This window comes from Lytechinus pictus, chromosome 1, assembly GCF_037042905.1.
Source record: "Lytechinus pictus isolate F3 Inbred chromosome 1, Lp3.0, whole genome shotgun sequence".
Lineage (NCBI taxonomy): Eukaryota > Metazoa > Echinodermata > Echinoidea > Temnopleuroida > Toxopneustidae > Lytechinus > Lytechinus pictus.
Window position 1 is genome coordinate 2041608 of NC_087245.1, and position 21603 is coordinate 2063210.

Sequence of the window (21603 nt, forward strand, 5' to 3'; positions counted from 1 at the left end):
GCTCTGATCATATATACATGTACATGTATACTCTATCTGTGTAAGATCAAATAGATCAAATAAATGTGTGATATGAAAATTACATGTAGTGCTAATGGGCGATTCCATGCTAGAAAAATCAGCCATTTTCACAAAACTTTTCAACTTGCTGTCTAAACAAACGAGGAATTTCAATTCATACGGGACATTTCTGAGTCCCGTACGACATACAACATTTTCACCTTTAATTCACCCACAATCAAACATTCTTTGTTGGTTATCATTTTTTCACATGGCTGCCCACTAAAACTTTATCATTGACAAAAAAGAAAATTTTATTGCTCAAGGATTCAGCTATTAAAGTGACGAGAAATTGTTGTCGACACGTATGGAATCGCCCTAATGTACATTTCTCACTTCACTTTTACAATCTCACAATCAAAGTCATGCAAATGAACAATTACTTTTTACTTACTGTCAGTGATACATATTTTTTAATGTGTTGCTGTAAATCAATAAATGAGATATTAGATAAGATAAATCATGTAACCAACCTATCGATGCCCTGCGCCTCAAGCAGACAGTGCGCAGCTGAAAACCAAGTTCATCTTGTAGTCTGCCCATCTTGAAGATATCTGAAGAGTCCTCAAGGAACCTGGGGAATCCACAGAAAACCTGTCAACCAAAACATCTATTTCCTATCTGGAGATTGTCAAAGACAACTTCAAGTTTATGATATATCTTTGGGTCGTATCTTTTTAAAGACTTTCCAGTTCTCCAAGAATTCACAAAACTTGACAACAGAGGAATCTTTGAGATTGACAGCCTTGAGATGGGCAAGTGGTTGCTTATTGGCAGATGTCCATTGACCAACAGTGTATATGTACTTTCAAACAATTTTTGGTCAAAGTTAAACAGTTGTTCTTCAAACAGATAGTATTGGATGATCTCAAGAAATGCATCAAAGTGTCTTCCAGCAGTAATTTGTTTAACTGTAGATACGAGAGAGAATGAGCTCATTGCAACAATTACAAATTGTTTTATTTCTTGGATTTTGGTTCTGGAAGATTATAATTCATGGAAAATCGTGCAGAGGATCACTGATGACACTCAAGTCCAAACAACCAAGATAAACCTTGTCGAGATCATTCCATCTTGAAGAACTCTCATAAATATGGTGTTTGCTCACGTAGGCATCATGTACATGTATACCCAAAGCTTACCATGCCCTATCTTTTGCGATCAGTTCTTCAAACAAAAATATTGATATTTCTCGGCCATGGCATTACATAAACAAGTTTGATAGTCCAATTCATAAATCATGAAATTACATGAAGCCAATCCTGTTTCCTTTTCACAAGAAATGTTCTTTGAACTACTCGACACAAACAAAATGAACATATGAGATGCCAAACATCTTTTAAAGAAAGTACATAAAGTCACTAATGTTCTCTGGAGTATAGGAACACCTTCTACAGGATATGGATTTAAAAAAATCCAACTTGAGAAAATCCCACAAAAGCCATGAGCACAGCTCAAGATCTGACTTCCAGCAAGGATTAACTCCTTGCTTCCAGTAAGACTGACTTCTTCAAAATCCAACGAGGCAGACAGCTTAGCCACCTCGGCGCACTAAATGTCTGCCCCCTGCAAATAATTTTATCTAAATGTTTCACTATTTGGAAAGTGGCTCGTGCTACTTTGTCACGTCCACACTGAACATTTTGAGCCAATCTGAAGGTGAATCATGGGTGACATTGATCTTGCGCGTTCGCTAGATTGCCCGTTTTTTAAGAATGCTGATTGGACACTAATCACCTGACTGCCTCAAAGGAGAGAGGATAACAGGATTTTGCTAATGTCCTGAAATGATCACCAGGGTTGAGGAAGTCTTGGATCACTGCTTATTAACAGCTTGAAGAGGATTTCAGAAACAGATCAAGATTAGGAGATTTTTATGATATTTCCACAGTCCTCCTGGATTCATGGTTGGATACGTTGGAGGCATTATCCCCTCCATTTAGTTTTAATTTTATGATCTGTGCTTTGGGCCAAAAGGTACATGTAGCTAAAGACCGAGTCAATAATTAAAATGATCATAATACTTTCCACTAAAGGTGGAAAGCACTTACAATCCTTTATGCTAATTTGTTTATCATGGTGTATTGATATTAATTTCCATTCAACAATAAATCAATTCAATTTTTTTTACTGAAAGAGAGAAAATACTGTGACTAGTTTTAAATTTCAATTCTTTGAAAGAATATAAATATATTATTAATTTCAGCTCTATATGTTAGTTTTTCACCTTTTGATGAATTTTAGATTGCCCTTCTGCATATTATGAAAATTCTGTATAAGACAATAATCTTGTTTAAAAATCACAAGGCACTGTACACGCAACCCCATGTCCTGAAAATAAATCATCCAAAGTACCATGACATGCAAGTGATTAGATTGAAAATAAAAAAGGGAAGTAGATAATTCAATTAGCTCCTAAACACAGTGCAAGATGGCCTCAATTACACCCTTCTTATCAGCTCATTTGGTGACAATTTTTCTCTTCTTCAAATCTTGCTAATGAGCTCAAAATATAAAGGAAGCCTACATGTAGGCCTACAAGTAGGAATAACTCGCATAATTATCATTGTCAGACAATACAGCATATTAATGGTACTAAGTTTGAAATAATAACACATGTAGGCCTACCTTTCATGCCCTCCCGAAGGATGCATCAATTACAATTATTTCAGCAATGTCAGAGGATCATAACTGAGGCACATTTAACATGGCTATTTTTTCATAAATTGCTGACACTGTATACTATTATTTTGCATAATATTTTAACAGTTTTGTTTTGATAATGACAGTGATCTTTTCATATTTTATCCTTCAAAACAGGGAAATAGACTTCTATCCAACTTCAGTAGCTTTGTTTTTTCCTTTTTATCTTCATCTAAATCAAGAAGTTTCTGATGAAAAGAATAGTTCACATTAGCATGAAATGTAGCAGAGCTGTGCTATACATCTTCCAAGATATGTAGGATAAATTGTTAAAGGTCAAGTCCACCACAGAAAAATGTTGATTTGAATAAATAGAGAAAAATCAAACTAGCAAAACTCTGAAAATTTCATCAAAATTGGATGTAAAATAAGAAAGTTATGACACTTTAAAGTTTTGCTTATTTTTCACAAAACAGTGATATGCACAACTCAAATTGGACAGTCGATGGTGTCCCTCACTCACTAGTTCTTTTGTTTTTTATTGTTTGAATTATACAATATTTCATTTTTTATAGATTTGACAATAAGGACCAACTTGACTGCATCATATAGTATAAAACAATGCTCATTCCATATGTTCAGGGAGGAATTAATCGTTGTTTCACTTAACAATGAGGAGAAAAATAGAATATTCCCTATTGCATATAATAAGATATAAAAGAAATAGTGAGTGGATGGCGTCATCCTCATTTGCATACCCACCACGATGTGCATATAACTGTTTTGTGAAATTAAGCAAAACTTTAAAATGTCATAACTTTCTTATTTTACATCCTATTTTGATGAAATTTTCAGTGTTATGCTTATTGGATTTTCTCTTTTTATTCAAATCAACTTTTTTGAGGGGTGGACTTGTCCTTTAACTTCTAAATTCTAATGATATACCTTGGTCACATTTGTCTACGGCCTTTAATGTTGCAGACATGATACCAAGTCAACATATAACCCTTCAAACACATAGGCCTAGCCCTACAAATCATGAACCAAAGAATAAAATTGGTCACAATTTCCTTCATTCAATTTCAAACAACCTTTCAAACATATTCTTATTCATGTACTTTCAAAATATCCAGGATGTTGTTTACATACATCATTTAGTTTCATAATAAATTCTAGTACAAAAACAGAATACAACAGTTCATGTACATAAACATTTTCCTAAAAATGTGTTTTTTCTCAGAAAATATGTTAATTCTTCCTCTATGTACATGTAGTATCTACCTTTCTAGTAGAGGGCCTCAACTCTCCCTATCAATTTCTGTTGCCCAGTTGTTGCCCCATCACATGATATGGCCAAGGAGAAAACTACTTCATTATGGCAAGCCACCAGTACATGTTATGTGTAGTGAAATCCTTACATTCAGTTCAAGTAGAATCTTTGGCACACTGATCAGTAGCGATCACCTAAAGTGGCTTTATCCTAGAACATGCGATGCCATATTCATTGACAGAATTGCCATGACAACCGTTTCAGAAAGCAAACCCACCTTGTTTACCATCAAATCTATCAGTAGAGAGGCATGAGAGTAGAAGAAATATCCCAAATATCTTTCTGAAAGTCCTGAAATTTTCTATGTCACAAAATTATTTGCAAACTAGAAATTTTACGTGTCCAAAGGACACAGATGCCCCCGCTTTATAACGCGATCAGAAATTCATTCAATATGATTAAACTTAATATCGTGCAGAAACCAAAATGCATATACATAATGAACAAATTTAGACCTTTGACCTAAAAACTCACCCTTTCCATAATAATCTCTGACAGAAGATGGCAGTCAGATCATTTGATGTGACCTGACAGTATTTTGGTGTCATCTACCCAGACACCAAGCATTTTTAATATTCTGGTGAATATTTCCAAACTTATCATGTGGAAACCAACTCGCATATATTATGAGATGTGACCTTTGACCTGCGGACTCTGACTTCGAACTTAGCCTGTATTTTGGTGTCATCAACCTAAGCACTCAAATTTTTTTTAATCCGTTGAATATTTCATAAGTTATCATGCGGAAACCAACTTGCCTATTTAATGAGCTGTGACCTTCGACCTGCGGACTCTGAATTCGAACTTAGCCTGTATTTTGTTGTCATCTACCTACACACCAAATATTTTTAAAATCCATTAAATATTTTTCGAGATATTGTGTGGAAACCAAGTGGGGGGACGGACAGACAGGGGCAACGCTTAATGCCCCCTCCAGACTTCGTTTGCGGGGGCATAAAAAATGCAATCAGAAGCAATGTGTCATTATTGGTACCTCAAGAAAGTGAATATGAATATAATGAAAGATTTCTTGTGCCGAATTCTATAATCTGCAATTTTTTGTCACCAAACAGTCAATTGTAAGGAATGATTTCGATATCAAAATCATTCCTTACGATTACAACTGACTGTTATATTAAAAAAAATCTTTTTAGTTTCATTTGTTTTCTATCAAATCACATCAGAATGAATAGTTCTCAAAACAGATGTGTACATGTACTGTACATCAATTCATAAGTACTACACATACACTGTACATGTACATGAACGGTATCACCAATATACGCCCACTTGCTAATGAGAATATTTTTCCACTGAGCAATATTTCTTACTATTGCCAAGGTTAAAATAAGTTGATTATTTGCAAATATGAACAATGGGTGTGTGAAACATCTACATGTAGCAGGGATTTGTGAGTTACGATTCTGTGTGTTGTTTGTTTGCCACTACAACTATGAAACTCTTTACTGTTATCATGGCAGAGCAAAAGTATCGAACAGAGTATTTAACATTAATGAATAAAATACTTGGAAAATGCACTTTTACATCCCCTGTTCCTTGTTTACTGTGTATCAATCTTATAGCATTTGATTTTAAATTTAATATCATTTTAATATGAAATCTCTGCTTGAAATTTGGAGGATAAAGAACTATGTAAATTATAATTCCAAATTGATTTCCAAAAATAGATAAAAATTTATTTTGAAAAAATAAAACCAACATTTTTTTAAAGGGTAGATTTAGTTTTAACTCAGATCCTACAGCAATATGTGTACTATAATGTAGGCCAAAGTTTTTTTTCTTAAACCGGGGAAGGTTGCTAGCTGGTTATCAATAACAAACTCATTAATGTTTCAATTACAACTATCATCATTGACGGTTGCCTGGACTAACATTGTTAGTTGCTATGACCAAGCTGAGAGCAACAGGGGCATGGTGTTTCATAATCAAACTTTTACCGAGTACTAGGGTGCGTTTATCCGCCACTTTTTTACCCTAGAATCATGATCTGAATCATGATTCAAATCACGATTCTGCAGAATCACGATTGCGTTTAGTCGAAATTGAATATAATCATGATTAGAATCACAAACATGAAACACGAAAAAAGGGGCGTTTGGAAAGACGTTTCTGCAGAATCACGTACGAAAATGTTCGAATAAACGATATCGTGATTACAATCATGATTCTATGACCTCACTGTTGTGTCGGGCTATTTTCGGTTTGACTCTTGCCAAGCTCAAGGAGCTCTATATGTTCATTGTATGTACATGATTTTGTACTACGCATGCATTTTTTGTCATGTTCAAGTTCTGTGTTGGTCATCGCATCGTCCACTACTTTTCATTTTTTGGTCATGTCTTCAACTTAAAGTTCTAGTAAATGAATTATCTGGACAGACAATGATCTCAGTTGTTGTTGAGTATACAGTATCAATATTAAATTGGATCTACGCTGAAATTCACTTCCGAACCCCATTTTGGATAAACTAACAAGATGAATAGAAGCATATAGAAGTAAACAAAATGAGGTATAGACTGAATTCTGGAAGCAAAAGATTTTTCGAGAGCCGAAACAGGTGCGAAAAACTTCCTCTGTCAAACTGCGCACTAGTGATGCGCACTGGATTGGCCCGAATCTGAGGAGAAACGGCATTGGAATGAAGGTCGTCTAAACGCTGATTCTGTGATATTGTGATTCATGTTTGTGTTTTGAATCATGATTCAAATCATGATTCAAATCATGATTCAAATCATGATTCTGGCTTGAGGTCGCATAAACGCAGCCCTAGTAACTTCCTTCTCCCTCCATGGATCTGACGATAACTAGAAGGATCCCTCCTTAGCTCCAGTATGATTAAATGAAACAATGTGACCCCTGTACCAATCTTATGAGAATTACTGAATTCATATAAAGTCAAAGGGTTTACATTACCTCTGAGGTCCTCTTCATCGTATATCCAAGCAAGGGGATCTTCATCTTTATCAACTTTGACTGACCTACTCATAATCTCTCTACCGAGAGTGCATGGAAGTCCAGCACCAACATCATGACAAGAAGATGAGAGTCATAATTCCAAATATAATATTCCTCTGGCTATTCAAGATCATATTGTATTAGAGTAGAAAGATGGTGCGAAAAATGTTTCAAGATATATGCTGTAGATATCAACCAAAGTTATTCCAATATTTTAAACAAATAACAAATCAATCTATAAAACAGCTATCTTAGGTGCTTTCATACATTGCTTCAATATACACAGTTCTACAAGCAACATCAAGACTGAGGAAAACAGATAGGTCAATTTCCATGGCAACAGCTCATCTTCCTTCTCATCCTTCAAAACGAAGACAAATTTATCAATTTAACCATAATGCTCCTGAAGTAGTAAAACGACAGGTTCCATTACTTGCTATGTTAGCTATTTAATTCATTCCGCACAAATCATCCAGCAGATTCAGTATCCTCTCTTTGTTGAGAAACGCGAGACCGGTATTATGAAATGTAACTTTATCAACTAAAGAGATGGCAATATGACAATTAGATTGCAGAGTGTCATGGATGTATGCATAGTCTACAAAATCACATTATCTATCCCCTGTGTCGGTCAGTTGAAGAATAACGTCTTACGGATCACAAGGTCAGGTTTGAAGAGGATGAAGCTAACTCAAAGGCAGTTTTTCAACACTTCTCAGGGAGAGCTGTAAGCCATACTCACGTTGCTATGGTAACGATCAACAAGAAGAAATCTAGGAGACATTCAAATCAGAATTACATATAGTTGCTCTTCAGACAAATGCCCATCCCTTCACTCCGTAGTAAACAGTGAAGTATTCAATCACACCTAGTATGCTGTTGATAAAAGTAAAGGTATTTCAAACCTACAATTATCAATAGAAAAAAGAAAATATTTCCAATACTACATTAGTTGTTTATCTAATATCCAAGGATGAATGGAGTTGATACACAGAGAGAGAGAGACAAATGCTTCCAACAATGGATGGTACATGTAGATGGTAAAACAATACTCAATCTACTTCTCTCTGCTTATATGAAAATACCCTGTATTCAGATTTTCACAACACCTCGGCGACCGTCAGCTGCCCTTGTTCATATTTGGTTTAGAGATGTGTCACACTTTACCATTCAATCCAGATAAGTTTAAAAAAACATCAGCCCTGGACAGTTTCCCATGTCATGGTTCATAGAAATCCTAGTGTGTCTTCCATCCACAACTTCACTATTGAATCTAAGCAGTAGTTGTCAGAAATACACTAGCAGTATCCCCTTCCAATGCAGTGTCACAAGTAAACAATTACCAGTCTTCAAATTTACATTTCCATCAGTCATATCATATATCTGTGGTATAAAACCAAATATGACATTTTGTACATCAATGCTTGCACACTTCAGCCGAGTAGAGTCCCCAAACCACATTCCATACCATATTTCAAACAATAAAGATTTCTCATTAATCCTGTATTAAAGCTATCATAAATTAAGGACTTCTCAAGTTCCACAGGTAAAGCGGTGTACGTGTAAAATGTCAAAGGCACAATGCTATTCACTCTCTGTTCACCATTCAAAACGTTGAGAATGCAAACAATCCGTCATTTCACCACTAGAGGATAGAGATATTAGCCCAGATGTAATTAACTCAACCTTTCTCATCCACTAGAGTGTAACGCCATCTACACCAATGCGTTGACATATATCAAAAGAATGTAATGCATCATTATGCAGCTATACACTGTATGTGACATATGACTAAAACTGAAACATTTCCTAAATAATGATTTTTTTTCAGATGTCATGTTTCTTCTGTCTTACATGTAGGAATAAAATATTATGCATTAAAAAAATCACAAAGGAGGTTTAATACGTAGACTACAATGCTATGAATGTCATGTCTATTGGATCATGGAAGGTCCATGATTGGACGATAACTAATTCGCAGATGCAACCCCTTATGTCAGGAAGTGAATGCAGAAAACAAAAGCAAGTATTTGTTGGCGTTCAGTGGTTTTGATTCTGATTCCTCTGATTTTGAAATGTTTTGAAAGCCCAAATAAAGCTTTGGTAAATGTGAATTCATCAATTATTACAATCATACAAAGATGAAGTGGCCATTGAATCTCTTTTCAACCATTAAAATTCAAATTTGGAATTGCTTTGTACATTATTTTGCATTATCTCTCTGTATTACTTTTCTTTGAGTACTCAGTTAGTAAATTTTAATTGCAGTTGAACTAGAAAGCTAAAAATCAGCCAGCTTGACAAGTGGTTTTATATTTAAAAATGACAAAAATATGCAGATATCTTATTTTTAACCTGATCAAAATAAATGTTTATTGAAAATCATAAAAAAAAATATATCCCCTGAAACATTACATTTAATACCATTCGCATAATTGTTTAGTGCATATGAATTGCAATAATGACACCCACCTTCTGAGGATTTACCAAAACCAAAGATACAATTTTAAAATGTCTATTCAAACATTCATTATTATCTGTGTGATTTGCTTATGATTATGAGATCCAACATTCACATCTTTATTTAAAATAAGTCTTTTGTTAATACTTTTATTTAAAATTAAAAGCTACATGGAATACAGACAATAAAGGCATACTCAAATGAAATTAGAGTCAACTCAATCAAATATTAATAGACCCTGATATATCCATTCAGGTTGATAGCTTTAGAAAAATATTGAAGCATGCTTAACAAATCAACTCAGTAGCTTTGATATCATAGAAGCTAATGTCTGTCTTCTAATGCATCTCATTTCTGATGATTGCTAATACACTGTTTTTTTAATCTTTTTTGTCTCTCGTGTACATTACATGTATATCGTGAGTCTCAAACTCTCAGTCGATTTTAATATTGAAAAATGCCTTGATACAAACCTTAAATAGCAAAATAACCTCCTTGATCCACATCCAGACGAATGTTATCTACATTGTATATTATGTACATGGAAAACTTTGCAGCATCTGATTGTATCAGTATCTTGAAAATCAGTTTTCCAGAATCTGAAAGACGATTCCACTTTCTCGAAAATAGTTCTGGCTCTTTGACAATAACTCTAGGATGTTTGCATTGGACTTTTTTCATTGCGCATCAAACTCAACCTCTATGTCCTTGCATGAAAAAGTGACAACAGATGGATCGATCAAGATCTATTGTGATTGCTTCAGTGGGTCTATTGTTATCTGTTAAATAAACCGATATTGATCCTTGGTGGGAAATTTATTGTTATTCTGTACATGTAAGGAAAAGTAGGGAGATGATAATACTTTCAAGTATGAGAACGGGTACAACTAAATCCTGATTTCTATCATATTTTTTGTACAAAAAATTGTAATGAGTCATTGTTTTTAAATAATATATAATTTTCCCCTCTTTGTTCACAAATGGAATATTTCGAATGATATATAAGCTTCATATGCACCTAAAAATCAAGGCGAACAAGATGTACTCCTGTTTATGATAGATGTATACTGAAGGATATAAATTCCAGTTCATATAAATATTGAGAATCTATTACAAAATTAAATTATAAAGCTACATGTACTTGTTGAATGAGCAATAATGTGTTAACAGCTTTCAAATATTTTAATAAACAAATCACTGGAAATTTCAATGATATAGTGAGCAAAAAGTTCGAAATTATGAAAGTCAATAATTGAACCAAATTGGTGATACATAAGTAACCCATTGAAGATAAAGAGGGGTGACTCATGAAATATCTGACATTTTCCATGAATTCTCGCAGGATCATTAATGTATTGTACATACATGTTATTCCCTGCACATACATGTACACACGTACATGTAGGATAAATGTGCATGATAACTTCTGAATTTCATATTCAAAGAAATAATGATTCCTAGATTATAAGTTTAACCTGCACCCATGTAAGGCATATTAAACCAAATGTTAAGAATATACAGTTAAAACTACTTTGAAAACTATATTTGCTATTAGACATGATATCCTGCTTGTAAACAGAATAGCAGAGAACTATATATACAGGAAAGAAACATGCTGTCTCGGGGGGGGGGGGATGATGTTGTGGTCTGGATTTTTTTTAATGTAAAGGTTTCACTGGTACAATCTAACTAAAAGATACTGAACAAGCTTTGGTATAATCATGGAAAAATTGTGATTTTTGTGATCTTTTTGCTGATTTGTTCAATACAACGTGAAGACATAAAGTAGGCCAAAGTAATACTGTATCTGTCAAAGGATTGAAGCTAATCCATTCGAAGGTTTTTATTGAAAGTATCATTATCATGTGTTATATTTTCTTGTAGCAAATCTAGTATCAATGGTGTATTATTGAAAAAGAGAGCAATCACTGATAACTGGTACTCATGCTACAAATATGCATGTCCACAGACTAGTTTTTAAAGGGAGGGGCTGACCATACAAAAAAACACCATCAAATGATCAGTGTTTACGTTTTTGTACTTGTTTAAAGAAAAAAGTGGGGGTGAGCGCCTGAAGCCATCCCTGCCCCTCCGCCCCTCCCACTCCTTCCATGTCCCTTGCTAAGTTGCTGAGGAACCAAAGATGAGAATGCACTATTTTAAAAGTCCTTCTACATTATAGTTGAATTTGAAACTCAAAGGGTAGGTATTCCAGCTCCAATGCACTGCAGACGCAGACTTTTAGTTTTTCCTACTTTCAGTGCATAATGCAGTCTTAATGTATTGAGACTAGATTTACTCATGGACTGTGGCTGCTGCTTATAAAACAAGTATTGGGTTTGGAGTCTAGTCTCTCTACCCTTGACATGGTATTATTAGTTAAAGTGTCAAATTTGAGTCTGTGCTTGAAGACTACATTTACATGTGTGTGTGTGTGTGTACTTCAATACCAAGCATTCAGCGTGCCAACATGCATACACACACACACAATCCACAGTGATCTTGGTTTTGTATGCACCAAAGGGACCGGTATTGTGTGCCAATTTGTGTGCGTATGCTGAGCGTTCATGCAGCTCGCATCCTGTATTGATTCAACGTAGCTACAACCATTTCTGATTGGTCATTCTTCTCATGAATATGCAAACATGAAGTGGCTGCCAGCAGTAATACACTGGATAGCCATAATTTTCATTTAAAACCTGATTTTTCACAAATCTAATTATGGATATGCATAAATTTTTTTCAAGTTCTTTTATCTAAAGCAACTATACTTATGTATATAAACAGAACCACTGAATACTGGAGGCAATTATATATAAAATGGTGAGTATAATGGTGAGCTTTGAAACTGGTAACCATACCTATATGGTACTATGGATATCTTCATATACTATTCACTACCCCTCCACATCACTCTGGTTTCTCTGCAATACGCATAAATCTTTCGCCTTTTACTAAAGATTTCCGTGCAGAGGAACACATTGATGAGTCTATAAGATTTTTCTCCTGCCCAGTGGAAACACAGGGCATGCAATACAACAATGTAAAGAAAGAAACAAGCCAACCAAAACATGTTCCTAAAAATGTATACCATTAAAATTTGGAATTTAATTACTATTACTTGCTTGTACATGCCCACTATAGAGACAGTTAAATAAAGAGTAGGCCTATAAATTAAATTTGTTGGAATATCAGATTTAGTACTCAAATTTTTGGCAAATCATTATCATTCTTAGGAATCTCATTTCTCCCAAATTTAGTACGATTTTTATTTCCTTTATTTATTGGGGTACCACTTTTCCAGCTATATTTGCTGTGGAATTCTGTAACTGTACTGATGCAAGCATAAATCAAAGAGATTTACATGTACCATTACTGTACTGAAAGAAGTCATTGATAAAAATCACAAAGGCCTACACATACAATGGTACATACATGCACAGTATTCAGATATCCTAATGAATTATGGATGCTGCAAACTGGAAATTTTTTATTATGAAATTGTGGACTTCATGGACTTTTATGTTCAATGTATATCCTTTTTTTTTAATTGAAAAACATTATAATGGTACATTAGCTATTGCATTAAATAAAGATGAGTTACAAGTTTAAAATAATGAAATTGATCAGATAGATAGATAGAAAAATAGGTTTATTAAAAGATCATCGCAGCCAAAGGCCGAATTGTGATCAGTTTTACAATCATGCAAGTTACATACATGTATAAAGTTTTCATACAAAGTATCATAACATTTTCTGAATGATACACAAACCTATATGTAATGTGATCTTAGAAGACAAAAAAGAGTGTCAGAGGAGAAAAAGATAGGTGAGTGAAAAGCAAACTAGACGAATGAAAATGGAAGTCGTGAAGGTGTAAGGAAGTAAATGGAGAGAATGGAAAAGAGAGGAGAGAAAAGGAGGAAAAACTAATGTGAACAAAGGAAGTAAGATTATAGGTAGCATGGTATTTCTTAATTTTTTTAATCCATATTCATAATCGTCTATGACTCTTATGAATGGAGGCAACCATATTGTGCACACTTGTCACAGCAGCTTCCTTGAGATCACAACTAAATTACAGTCAGACCAGCTCTGATCCTAGCCTCCCCTTCTCCGAATCATTTTATTATTTGGACACAAACTTGCCGAGATTTTTTTTTTTCAGTCTAGTATGTGGGGAAATGAGATTTCAATCTAAAATCAAAATTCCTATGCAAGCTCACTTTGATTACATACATTTTCCAATATAGTCTACCTACAACCACATTATTTTTTATGAAAAACATCAACACATGCCTCGCGGGCTCAGACCTTTGTCATCTATCATGTTTGAGCATACAGCCAGTATAAGAATGGCTGACTTTGCGACGCTGCGATGATCCAATTTTCAAACAATTCATTCTCTTTTTTTTCGAGGTACATGCCGGGGGTACATGTATGCTCGATGTATTCATTTCAGCAGGTAAATTATCTAAGAGTTTTGGCAACCGATCGATTTAATGTCCATAAAAAACGCCTATGATTTGCACTGACAGCAGTGAAATACTGTCTGTGTACGCCCACTACATAGATTACGCGTAGCGACCGTGCATTGGGGAGGCAGCTCCCAGATCAGGATGAATCCCTTATCCAGATTGGTGGTAGTCCCAACGTGTCCGGATAAGAGAGGTCGGACTTTACATGTAGTGTATGCATCTTCTGAGGCGAAGATCATGCAGGTGATATTCATGCAACTTCCAACTATACATAGGTGGTTTTGATACACTTTCACAAATTCTGTTTTAATACCACACAAGGGTATCTGATAAAAGGAGAGGTATTGCCATGAATATAGAGTCATCTGATAACTGAACTAATGCGACATAGTCATTATACCGTACGGTATAATGACAATTGTCTTTTTAATGTAGAATGCAATTTGATATGTATTTGGTAGATATACATGTATATGATACATGATAGGAATTTGGTTGTGGGATGGTGAAGCACAACACACTCTGCAAAACTAAACTCCTCAAAAAAAGTTTGGAAATCTGACTTTGATCAATAGTCCCTCCTCGGTTTTAGTGAATATTAATGTGTGATTGATATCAATGAATAGATCATTTATTGTCTTTAAAATGACACCCTACATGATATGATTATGGTTCACATGGAGGTGCAGTGCCTTGAAATGTGGGGCAAGGTCAAAGTTCGAAAGTTGCAAAATGACACAGTATTCAAAGTCACTGTTCTTTTTTCTGTGGTGATGAGTGAGTTTCTCAGCGATTTCTTTTGTTTTCATGCACCTTAACATCAACATTAACATGAAATCAAACACACGTCTGCACAAGCGAACACATAACAAACAAACATGCATGGGTATTTCAAAACACGACTCAAACCATGTTAAATCTCACAAAACCATCACTACATAAACCAAAACAAAACATATAAAATGAAGAAGCAGGGGCTTGATTTGCATGGATTTTCATCTCTATTGACACAGACAAAAGAATCATGTTCTTTATTGACCCTTCATGACGATTTCTGCTCGTTTTGCAGCTTTTCAATTCAGACCTCATCCAACACTTTTGAATCCTGCTCTTTTCTTGATGGCATGATTATAACAAGCATGGTATCATTTTAAAGAAAATTAAATGATCTTTTGAATGATATCTAATATGCATTGTGTAAAATTGGGAGTTGGGAGGAATTGATGGCCAAACTCAGATTTCCAAACTTTTTTGGAGGGGTTTAGTATGTATGAAGAGTTTGATAAGAGGACTATAATTAAAGCAGAGCAAAATAAAAATAATAATCTTACTGAAATACTTGAGAGTCTCCTCCATCATTTCTGATGAAAGGATGTACCGGTCATCCTCATCCATGTTTTGACCAGATGCTACCAATCCGGCCGAGGCAGCCGGTCCCAACCAATCATCATGTTCATAGCTATAGTGTGAGGTAGTATCCGCTCGCAGGGTGTAGAGAGGGATCTGCTCTTCAAGAAGACTGATGATCTCCACTTCAGGAATGTTTGAAGTGTTGTGAAGATCTGACAGAGAGAGAAAAAAAATTGAAGATATTTTCTGCCTACTGGATCAATTATATATTTAAAAGCAGCTTGGGGACTTTATAGCAAAGACAATAAGCATGTAACAAATTGCATTAAAAATAGTATACCATTATGATCCACAATGGATTCCTTGAACATCTGACTGAAGAAAATTTCTGTCACAAGAGGCTCATTTTTTAAAAGCAAAAATATTATTGTCTTCATGACATTATTTTGGAGTGTACTAGATTCAACTTTGCCATCAAGTGTTTGATATTATATATTTTTTTTAATCACTGAATTTACTGTGAGATGAGTGTTTTGAATCATATTAAAGTGATAATCAAATTGTTGCTGAGCAATTTTCAAAAATTAACAGTTTCAAACAATGGGTCTACCCCACAAGCCCAGATGTACTTTGATTAATTCTGAAAAGAAAAAAATATTACAACATGAGGCAAAAGGGGTGAAGGAAATAGTAGGACAATTATTTGATTTTATAGTTGCAGGGATGGTATACATGTAAATTTTCAATCATAAATAAACATTTTGGACGAACCCTGAAAACAATTTTTTGTTTCAACTGAGAATAGACTGAGTACGATGTCATTTTGAAATCATTACCAAGATTGGCAGTTGACTCTAAAATGTTGCCATGCCACAATGCACATGTATCTTCTCTTTTCCCCCATTTTCCACTCAGCCCCTTTTCTATTTGTAATTACCGGTACCCCCATCTTCTTAATGCAACTAATCTTTTTTCTTTTGGTCTCCCAGTCACTCTCTTGCTTTCTTATCCCTCACTCGCAAGAAAAATAGCCTGCCCAAGTTCAAGCCAAAGCATGTTGCTAGGGGAACAGCAACGTCAAGAGTGCATTAAACTGAATTGATTTGCTAGTTCAGTCTCACGTCCCTGGTCAATCCAAAGGGACTCTAATGGTATTCACATGATGTAACAAAATATCACACATAAAGTGCAAACCTTCACAAGAATCGTTCAGCTACTGGGTTACTCGGTCGTTAGTTTGAAAATATTTCAGGAAAAACCATTGATATGTTCACAAGTGTTCCTGATCATGCACTTCATGATGTATCTTTACTAGCAGATTGCTTAAAGGGGAATGAAACCTCTGGAATAAGTACGCTTGTGTCGAAACAGAAAAATCAAAGAATAAGAACAAAGAAAGTTTGAGAAAAATCGGACAAATAATGAGAATGTTATGAGCATTTGAATATTGCAATCACTAATGCTATGGAGATCCTCCCATTGGCAATGCGACAAGGATGTGTGATGTCACATGTGAACAACTTTCCCTTTGATGGACTATAAAATAGCCTCAAAATGTCTATTGAACTGCTTTTTCTTGTGGTGATACAAACTCTTTATCCATGATGTATTCTTTAAAAATCTGTATTACATACCCTCCGATAGAAAGAACATATGATCTACTGATAGATGTGATAAAAGAGGCAATTTAAGTGAAATATATACTAAAGTAATGGGGAGAGTTGTTAACAAGTGACATTGCACATCTTTGTCGCATTGCCAATTTGAGGATCTCCATAGCATTAGTGATCGCAATATTCAAATGCTCATAACTTTCTCATTATTTGTCCAATTTTTCTCAAACTTTCGTTGATCTGTTTCTTTGATTTTTCTGTTTTCACACAAGCTATCTTGTTTCAAAGGTTTCATTGGCCCATTACAGTGAAGGTAGTGAGGACATGTTAGAAATCCAAGTCACAAAATGCTTTACAATAAAATGTACATGTAGGAATGTTGAATGCACGCTTGTAGTTTACAATGTCTCAAGTACTTTGCTCCATGTACACATTGGCATAGACAGATCATTCCTTTCTTACATGTAGTATCCCGCACAAAATCACAAAACTATGACAAGACACCATAAAATCACAAAACCTCTTGGTAAAAGCCTTATTGCATACTATTGACTCAGTTATCTTTGACTTCTTGTGAAATCAAGTCCAGATCGTTCACATGAAATCAGATGAAATCAGGTGCATCCTTCCAATGCTTATAATACAGAAGAGGCATCCATTTCAACGAGACACTGTCAAAACAAAGCGATACTCCTTGGGTCTCTATCTTCCGATTGACCACACAACAAAGGCAATTTTAGCACTTTCAATGCAAATCACGCTTTTCCGCTGTGAATCTCATTTTGAGCTAAAGGTACCTTAGACGCACACACATGTACGCATCTCCAAATCTCTTGCCAATGTGTTTCCAATGCATCCACGTGTGCAACCAAGCCTCATCATTTCGTCATCTGTCTCTATGATACATGATTCATCCTCCCCATCCTAGAACCCTATCCTCTATATACATGTAGTAGTCTACAACTAGACTTCAATTTCATAGCTATGAAAATATATTGTACAATGTTTTGTACAGATTTAAAACCTTTGTGGATTTAAAGTGTGAAATATAAAAATTCACAATTTACTTTCAAACAGGAGATGATCAATGGCCTTGCAATAACAAAGGTATTCTGTTGATTTCTGAATTCACACAATAAGACCAACTGTATCTTCAACAATAAATAGAAAAATATAATTCTTGGTATTTCATCACAAAAAGAATTTTACAAAAGACAAGTGCACATAGTATCTCAAGAAGAAACTAAATATCGTCATAAGAGGCATCTATGGTGTCTTCAAATAATTTATATCTAAATAAATAGAGAAAAATTCACAGAGCAAAATGTTGAAAATTTCATAAAGATTGGATAACAAATAACAAAGTTATTGAATTTTAAAGTTTATCAATATTTTGTGAAAACAGTTATATGCCCATCGTCATGAATATTCATTAGGTGGGTTGATGATTTCACATCCCCACTTTCCCTGTTCTTGTTATTACATGAAATCATAATTGTTTCATTTTTTCATACATTTTGAAACAAGTGGGATGCCTCTGGCGGTCTCACCTGCATCACGCAATTCAATATAACAGCAGTGCTGACTTTAAACTACAGAACTATAAAATAATTATTCACAAAAAACACCAATCATATGATACAATACTACATTCATTGATATTTGACCTTGATCATGTGACCTAAAACTTGTCAGTGATACTTGATTATCCCGATATCCACATTTTATACACTATATCTATAGACTTTGAAAGTTATGACAGCAATCTAATAATTACCTCTAAAATGACCAAAGTTCAAATACCTTAAATGACCTTTGACTTTCGTCATGTGACCTGAACCTCGCATGAGATGTTCAGTGATACTTGATGAATCTTATGTCCAAGTTTTATAAACTAGACCAATATACTTACAGACTTATGATGGTAATTCACATTTTTCTTCTGCTCTAACAGCTTTACATTTAAAAAAAAAAAAAAATCTGGGGTCAGTTTTAGTCATTTTGGGGGAGGGGAAACTTACATCAAATTATGCCATATTGTAGACTGATTCTTGTGCAAGTTCAGAGCTGCCTATTCTGTATAGATGTGTTACCATGACAACATACTCATTGACATGAACTGTGATATACACAACCCCCAGTGCCAATTACCTTGGGTCTGATTTATATCAGTTTGAGTAATAAACACCCAGTGATATACAGTTTATTTATAAAGTAACATTAACAACTTTCACATGGAGGGACGGGGTAATCTGACTGATTGAAATTGTATGATTTTACATGTACAGTACAGGAACCCTTTGAGAAGAAAATTAAACACAAATACATGTATTGATGAGCTCTAAATTTTGGAAAATCATGATTCATGTCTGTTTCTTCTTCTCTTATTTTTTTTTATCAAAGAATATGTTTTAGGATTATAAATAGAAATGATACAAACAAGGAAACTATATGTGAATGTTTAAATAAAATTTGAAAGATGGATTTTGGAGCAAGGCATGATTGATGTTAGTGATATTGAAAGGAGCTTTCATTTGAAACCATTGTTCCTGATGATATGCCTGATATGCCATCTTCTAACTCAAGAGGGCAGCATTCCAGACTCTGTGAGAGATGGATAAAGGTACATAATGTAATAGCCTTGAACATGCTTTGAACATGTTGAATAACTTGAGCATGCCTTTGGACCTAGTCATGTAGCCCTCTCAAGGCCACCCACCACACAACTTACGACTGCTCCATGATCTTATTTTTGGCACAAATCGCATTTTGCTCATTTTCAGAGAATGTGAATGAAAATTATCTTATTTGAGGTAAGAGTAAATGGAATAAATTTGAATGATTGCAAGCCTTTACTTGTGAGTAAATGCCAAATTATATTCAAATTGTAGCCAATCGTACAACTACTATGACGTCATTACGAATACGGTAGATATCAAATTCGCTTTCTGACGATGATAGCATAGTCACAGATTTGAACAAAGGGTATTCGTACAATGATTTAGAACATTACACAGTAAGATATTCCATGTCTCAATATTCGCGTCAAATACTATATTTCATTCCAAAATTGGGTCACAGACCAATCATAACGTGTGTGGTAGCCTTAACATGTAAATTGGAGGAGGTCATTCTAAAACAAAGTTCCTTGATGACAAAGCGGGCAGACTAGTGAGTACATCACATGCTGACATGCAAACTGTAAACAAAAGCAAGACGTATTCGGTAATAATGAAGAGAAAATACTGAAGGAACAGGTGGCAGGTCTAGAGAATGCTACTCAGAAAGTGGAGAAAGTGCTAGCATTATATAAGTCGGAATCAAATTAATGATCAAGTAGCTGTTCATATGTTTAAACATGTTTTATTTATAAAAGATATCATTATTTATGTTGATAATAGCAATGCTGATGATGATGATGATGATGATGAAGATGATGATGATGGTGTTGATGTTGATAATAATGCTGACGATGATGGTTAGGATGATGGTGGTAACTGTAGTGATGATGATGACTGTAATGATTATAATTATAGTGTCACACAGGTCATGTGGTCTACTGGAATAGAGCATTGGACTCATAATCACAAGGTTGTGAGTTCAAATCCCCACTCTGCCATTGTCTTCACTTTGATAAAAAGGCCCGAGAGTAATATCTGTCATCTTTAAGATGTGACTGATTAAACTATAGACATAAAATGTTTCCTAGGTAATCGGTTATAAATCAGCTTGGCTTTTGTCATGCCAATTTCCTACGGAAGTTACCATAAAAAGAAACAGAAACAGAAATATGATGATCATAATAAGGTAAGATTGAAATAATAATTAACCAACCTGTGAGGGTTCCAGCTTCTTGTATACCACTGGTCACCGCATCGTCTTCGTTATCTGAATGGCCAGTTGTGAAATACTCTTCAGTAAGTCTTTGGTTGCGGTCAGACTCTGTGTCCGTTGCCAGCTTGACCACTGGTGTGGCAGATCAGGAGAAAATCAATGATAGTAGTGTCTTTTTGATGGCAGGTGTGTACTAGCCTGTTGACGCCATGCTCTTAATAGATGAGATCTCATTCACATGAATCTGTAGGCAAATAACAATACAGCAAAGTGCAATCAATATTAGTGATAGAAATGTATGTTAATAGTAGAAAATCAAAAATGTTCATGTCCAAGCTAATTAGGGTTAATGAGAATAGAATCAAACTCAAAGTAACCGTGGACAAAATCATGGAATAATCCGGAAAAAGTAATTACTATATATTTCAGATTGGCTCAAGAAAATGATTGCGAAAGGAAAAGGAAGTGAACCCAGCAATAGCAATAGACTTGCACAAATTGCAATCTTGATTTTAAATCAGCAAGATGTTATATGGATACTTAAAATTCAAAGTAAGCTTTGATCTAACTTTTGACTTGACCACCAGAATAATAATACACACAAAGTAAATTGAAGATACAAAGATGCAACAATCCAAGATGACTCACAGTCAAATGTGACAGGAAAACAGATGGGTATGAATTATTCACATAATTATTTTAGTTTTATGAGTCACTGCATCAGACAAATATAATCCAGCAAATTACCTCTTTTCAATCTAGAGCAAGATTTTGGCTGACAAAAAGCTCCTAACCATGGTTAAGCAAACTAAAATACATGCACCACTGATCGACCCTGGCATGGCCTGATTTGCGCCA

General features: G+C 34.7%; 1 protein-coding gene and 1 non-coding gene across 3 annotated transcripts in view; one reads left to right on the forward strand and one right to left on the reverse strand.

Moving 5' to 3' along the window:
* LOC129255707 (trafficking kinesin-binding protein 1-like) overlaps positions 1-21311 on the reverse strand; it is a 56366-nt gene extending 35055 nt beyond the window's left edge. The window contains exons 1-2 of one of the 2 annotated variants that reach the window (XM_064105148.1): positions 20746-21311; positions 15280-15510 (exon numbers count right to left, since the gene is read on the reverse strand). In XM_064105148.1, coding sequence (XP_063961218.1) covers positions 15280-15343 — 64 coding nt within the window. In that variant the 5' untranslated portion in view covers positions 15344-15510; positions 20746-21311. Of the gene's footprint in view, positions 1-533; positions 1753-15279; positions 15511-20745 lie in introns of those variants that run through there. The other variant, XM_064105092.1, reaches the window with a different exon arrangement.
* On the forward strand, positions 12381-12499 carry LOC129268001 (U5 spliceosomal RNA). Its single transcript, XR_008585219.1, has one exon. It is a non-coding gene; the product is annotated as a U5 spliceosomal RNA (small nuclear RNA).
* Positions 21312-21603: the final 292 nt, after the last annotated feature.